The 6,000-nt window shown below is 39.4% G+C and overlaps 1 protein-coding gene across 10 annotated transcripts in view; it reads right to left on the reverse strand.

Moving 5' to 3' along the window:
- The window catches only part of LOC128700402 (carbonyl reductase [NADPH] 1-like), an 85,168-nt gene extending 79,717 nt beyond the window's left edge, over nucleotides 1–5,451 (reverse strand). Inside the window, exon 1 of one of the 10 annotated variants that reach the window (XM_070099998.1) lies at nucleotides 5,357–5,451. Coding sequence is in view for 4 of the 10 variants with exons in the window: in XM_053793608.2 (XP_053649583.2) it covers nucleotides 2,822–2,886 (65 nt within the window). In the remaining 6 variants the exon portion in view is untranslated. Of the gene's footprint in view, nucleotides 1–2,265; nucleotides 2,290–2,562; nucleotides 2,634–2,680; nucleotides 2,705–2,817; nucleotides 2,956–4,879; nucleotides 4,904–4,936; nucleotides 4,984–5,296 lie in introns of those variants that run through there. The other 9 variants (XM_070099996.1, XM_070099995.1, XM_070100001.1 and 6 more) reach the window with 9 other exon arrangements.
- Between the last annotated feature and the right edge of the window lie 549 nt (nucleotides 5,452–6,000).

The raw sequence follows: 6,000 nt of genomic DNA on the forward strand, positions 1-6,000 counted from the left end.
AAATTGGCAGGGGTTGAGTATGTTTTGTGCCGTTATAAATGAATATAGTCTCCTGTGCACGAGTTTCTCAAAGATTTTGGATAGCAATGGTAAGTTTGATATTCGCCTATAGTTGTTTAAGTCTGTAGGGTCACCACCTTTATGTATTGGTGTAACCCTTGCCATCTTGAGTAGTTTCGGGAAGGTGCTAGTTTCTAGTGACTTGTTAAAGAGTAATGAAATAGCATGCGAAAGGACATGGGCCGCTCGCTTGTACAGTAATGGTGGGACATGAGACAGATTCCCTGAGTTATTTTTAAGTGACTTTATAATCTCTGTGACTTCCGTGGGCTCAGTTGGTGCAAGATAGAAGGAATTTGGGAAATTCCCATCTAGGTAGTCCCCAGCATGGGCATTGGTATGTGGAATTTTATTGGCAAGATTAGATCCTATGGTTGAGAAGAAGTCGTTTATCTTGTTAGCTGTGTGAGTGGGATGTAGTGGTGTTTCATTAGGTTTAGTTAGGACAATATTCTTGTTTTTTTCAGTTTGTGGGTCCCTAGAATCTGAGAGAGTGTTTTCCAGGTCTTTTTTATATCTCCTCTAGTGTCTGTGAATCTACTGGAGTAGTATAGTTGTTTGGCTTTCTTTATCGTGCTAGTAGCAGCCCTGCTTTTCATTGGGGGGATGTATCGTCTGCCGAGTCTTTTGCTTTCATAAGAAGTGATTTTCGTGAGCAAGTTTGGTACTAGTCCCTCTAGGATTTTCCAAGTGTATATAATAATGTATCTCTCTCGCTTGTGTTCTAGAGAGTACAGTTTGAGGAACTTCAAGCGTGTTTTATGGTAGTATTGTGTGCTGGGAAGGTTCTTTGTACATTTTCTAGGTCAGCAATTTCACCTGCCTTGAAAGATGCTGTTAGTGTTCAGTAATATTCCAGCCTAGATAGAACAAGCAACCTGAAGAGTGTCATCATGAGCTTTGAAGGTTCTCATTATCCATCCAGTCATTTGTCTAGCAGATGCGATTGATACAATAATTATGGTCTTGGAAGGCGAGATCTTCTGACATGATCACTCCCAGGTCTTTTACATTAGTTTTTTGCTCAGTTGTGTGGTTGGAATTTGTTTTATACTCCGATGTAGTTTTAATTTCCTCATGTTTTCCATATCGGAGTAATTGAAATTTCTCGTCGTTGAACTTCATATTGTTTTCTGCGGCCCATTTAAAGATTTGGTTGATGTCCTCCTGGTGTCTTGTAGTGTCTTCAGTGATAAGATAACATTTCGTTCGGATTTTTAACCCCGGAGGGTTAGCCACCCAGGATAACCCAAGAAAGTCAGTGCGTCATCGAGGACTGTCTAACTTATTTCCATTGGGGTCCTTAATCTTGTCCCCCAGGATGCGACCCACACCAGTCGACTAACACCCAGGTACCTATTTGCTGCTAGGTGAACAGGACAACAGGTGTAAGGAAACGTGTCGAAATGTTTCCGAACCCGGGCCCTCCGTGTGTGAAGCGGGAGCTTCAGCCACCAGGCCACCAGTGGAGGACACTGTCATGCAAATTCTGGTGTCGTCTACAGAGGAAGACACAATGCTGTGGCTTATATCCTTGTCTGTGTCAGATATTTTATTTTATTTTACCTTTTTTAATATCTGTTTTTGCCAAATATTCCAATTTACAATTTATTAATAACCGTTGTTTACCATCTTATTATCACCACTAAAATCCATTTAGTCTTTAATTTAAAACTGTGCACATTTTATTCTATTTATTGGACACAAGTTATGTTAGTTTTAACTACTTAACCAACATACATTAGCTACACACTTGTCCAAACATCCTCTTATCACAGATATTATTACTGGAACTCGGTACAATATAAATAATACATGGGTCAATAATTACCATTTAACGTAAATGCTGAATGATCACGTAGACCCAGATATAAATCTATATAATCTAATGCCCAATCAAAATTTAATGGAAAGTAATTGTCTGTAATACAGAGCATCACAAGCCAGCACTGTCCTAAGTAATGTCAGAAATATTGCAGTTCTCAATTACAATATTAGGTTCTTAAGTAAACATTATGGTGACCTTGCACTCCTTGATTCCCTAAAAACAACCTTCTCTTGTATTATTCTCGCTGAAACTTGTCTTAAACAGGACACAATATATTTATTTTTTATTTATGTCTTAGCAAACAGTACATTGAGATTTTGTATTTACAATAGTGGGTTGCAATGCAGAGAGAGCCTCTATTATGCCTGGCTTCTTACCAGGGGCCAGGAGCTGAGTCTCGACCCCTGCAACCACAATTAAGTGAGTACAACAATCCACAACTGCAGACCAAGTTGGGGGAGGTACGGCCATCTATTATATTCTAATGAATTATCATGTTGTAACACCACTTGCTACAGTCATGAATATGGAGAACATATTTGTGCTAATTTTACTGTAAAAAAAAAAACTTAGGATTCCTATGACCATCGGTGTCATTTACCAGATACTTCACACAAATATCCAAAATTTCAGCGATATATTAGACACTAATCACAAATAACCAAATGAATAACCTTCACCTAGCCGGTGACTTCAACATTAACCTTGATCAAACACATGACCAGACTGTAACTGACATCATCAACAACACTTCTCATACCAATTATAACTAAATCAACCAGGATAACTGACACAAGTTAGGTAAAGGACCCCAATGGAAATAAGTCACTGTGTCTGACTCTTTTGGGTTATCCTAGGTTCTCTACACATATGCTGCTATGTATGATAATTCTATGTAACTGTATTTGTGTATACCTGAATAAACTTACTTACTTAGTCAGGAAACAGCACAAGTGTTCCCTGCCGCTGCTCTTGGACAACTGAGACAATGTAACCATAATTAACCATATATGGACCAATATACTAGTCCCTCCCTCCTTAAGGGGAGGCAATATGTACTGCCCTCGAGCGAAAACAAATCGAAAAATTATGGAAATTGAGTTATTCGCATAGAAAACTGGCTAAACTCTTTGGCTGGACAACGGTGCAAGAATTAATGTCCTACAACGTTTCTACAAGGAATTACAGTCATTTATATCAGGTATGGTGACATCGGCGCTGCCATCATGACTGCTCACATCCCGTAAATTTTGGGGGGATTTTTTCCGTTTTTTTTTTTTTTGTGTGTGTGTTATTTCTTGTATTATTCTTGCTAATATAATAATTGACTATTTGGTATCATATAAGAATGGGCGGAGTTTATACGAGTGTCAACCAATCAGGAACCAGCTTGCAACATCCGGGGACTCGGGAGGCTGTAGGAGTCCGGAGAAAATTCATCATTATTGAACTAATATCAACTCTACGGCTTATTTATCTATCAGAATTGATCTAATATGACATAATAAACCCTATAAATGACATATAAACATTATATATACACTAGAATTAATAAAATAGGCCATAATATGGCCAGTGTCTATCAGGGATATTAGGAATAAATCATTTCCCTTCCTTCCTAACGTCTTCTATGGCGTTTAAGTAAGAGAAAACGGTATTTTGGAGAGGATAACTACACTAGATCAAACCATACCATACCATACTAGCTCACAAGTAAACCCTGAAACAAACTCAATTTTCTCGAAAAAAAAAAAATTGTTTTTTCACGAGTCGGGAGGCCGGCCGGCGTTCCAGGCGATTATCTCGGAAATAAGTTATTAACTTATTTCATCAAGATTAGCCTTTATTATTGATTTAAATGAAATACTTTACTAAAAACAATCGTAAATCAATGATTATTCTCCTGTCTGGCAATGGGAGAATAATATTTTTCCAAATATTTTGGGAGTTATATGCGAGTTAAGGGCCAGGTATTGTGCAACATGTAAAAAAACTTATAAACTTTATTTTTTACAGAATAAAGATAAGATATTAACAGTGACTGCAGTTTGTCAGAATATTGTATTATGATTGTTTTATGAGTACCAAGTCCCAAAACCACTTTTCCTAGTGCCATTAACTTACACCTTCCTGACAAATGCAGTTTTCAGTGTATATATTTTTTCTCAGCTGTTTTTTGGCTATGTTATTGAAACTTACAGATAATATGTTTCATAAACACATCTTATGTACACCAAAAAATGAAAGATATCGGACGAAAAAAAAAATGGTAACATCTTGACTCCCTTAACCATTCTCATTACTAAATTTTCCATTTGTAATATTATGTTTTGTACTACCTCACTAAGGAAATAAGTCACTGTGTCTGACTTTTTTGGGTTATCCTAGGTTCTCTACACATATGCTGCTATGTATGATAATTCTATGTAACTGTATTTGTGTATACCTGAATAAACTTACTTACTTACTATTATAAATCTAATTAATCACTTCAGTTACCTAACTTTTGTATCAGTATGCAGTAATTAATCAATCAATTAATCAATCAAGTTTATTCTCTATAAGGATGTATGTTAAAATGTACTGATCCATAACCTGTCAATATACCTGGAGTTTAACTGGAGAGAGTTCCGGGGGTCAACGCCCCCCGCGGCCTCGTCTGTGACCAGGCCTCATGGTGGGTCAGGGCCTGATCAACCAGGCTGTTACTGCTGGCCGCACGCAATCCAACGTACGAGCCACAGCCCGGCTGGTTAGGTACCGACTTTAGGTGCTTGTCCAGTGCCTGTTTGAAGACAACCAGGGGTCTGTCTATGGTATTAATTAGTATTAGTCTGCCCAAAATGCCTAGGCATGCTAGTGGCCTTCTTTGTAATTAATATTTTATAACGTGGAAGTTTGAAATGCTCTCACAGGCATGAAGAACACTCTATGAAGGGTTTATAATGACAGAGAAGCAATACAATGAAGACACGAGAGTCCAACACTCACCTGTTACTCCACCCTGACTGGTAACTGAACATAAAGACAAGAGAGTACAACACTCACCTGTTACTCCACCCTGACTGGTAACTGAACATAAAGAAGACAAGAGAGTACAACACTCACCTGTTACTCCACCCTGACTGGTAACTGAACATAAAGAAGACAAGAGAGTACAACACTCACCTGTTACTCCACCCTGACTGGTAACTGAACATAAAGAAGACAAGAGAGTACAACACTCACCTGTTACTCCACCCTGACTGGTAACTGAACATAAAGAAGACAAGAGAGTACAACACTCACCTGTTACTCCACCCTGACTGGTAACTGAACATAAAGAAGACAAGAGAGTACAACACTCACCTGTTACTCCACCCTGACTGGTAACTGAACATAAAGAAGACAAGAGAGTACAACACTCACCTGTTACTCCACCCTGACTGGTAACTGAACATAAAGAAGACAAGAGAGTACAACACTCACCTGCCGCTCCACTCTGACTGGTAACTGAACACAATGAGTATTCTGTCTTTCTCTCATCTTGTGCTTCATCATGGTGATGTTGATACTCTGCTGCTGCTGCTGCTGTTGTTGCTGTTGTTGATGTTGTTGCTGTTGCTGCTGCTGCTGCTGCTGCTAGCTTCTGCTGCTGCTGTTGTTGTTAACTGCTTCTTTTGCTACTGCTGTTGCTGGCTGCTACTGTTGTTGCTAGCTGCTTCTGTTGCCACTGTTGTTGTTAGATGCTTCTGTTGTTGCTAGCTGCTGCTGCTGCTGCTTCTGCGATTGTTAGCTACTGTTGTTGTTGGTAGTTCCTGTTATTGGTGCTAGCTGCTGCTGCGGTTGTTAGCTGCTTCTGCTACTGCTGTTGCTAGCTGTTGTTATTATTGTAGCTGCTGTTAGCTTCTCCTGCTACTGTTGTTGGTGTTGCTAGCTCCTGCTGCTACTGTTGCTAGCTGTTATTGTTGTTGCTAGCTGCTATTGTTGGTGCTAGCTGCTGCTGGGGTTTCTAGCTGCTGTTGCTGCTGCAGTTGCTAGCCGCTGTTGGTGCTGTTGTTGTTAACTGCTGCTGCTGCTGCTGCTGTGCTTGTTGCTGTTACTGTTGTGTTGCTGCTGCTGTGCTTGTTGTT

Source organism: Cherax quadricarinatus, chromosome 71 (assembly GCF_038502225.1).
Source record: "Cherax quadricarinatus isolate ZL_2023a chromosome 71, ASM3850222v1, whole genome shotgun sequence".
NCBI classification, from domain to species: Eukaryota; Metazoa; Arthropoda; class Malacostraca; order Decapoda; family Parastacidae; genus Cherax; species Cherax quadricarinatus.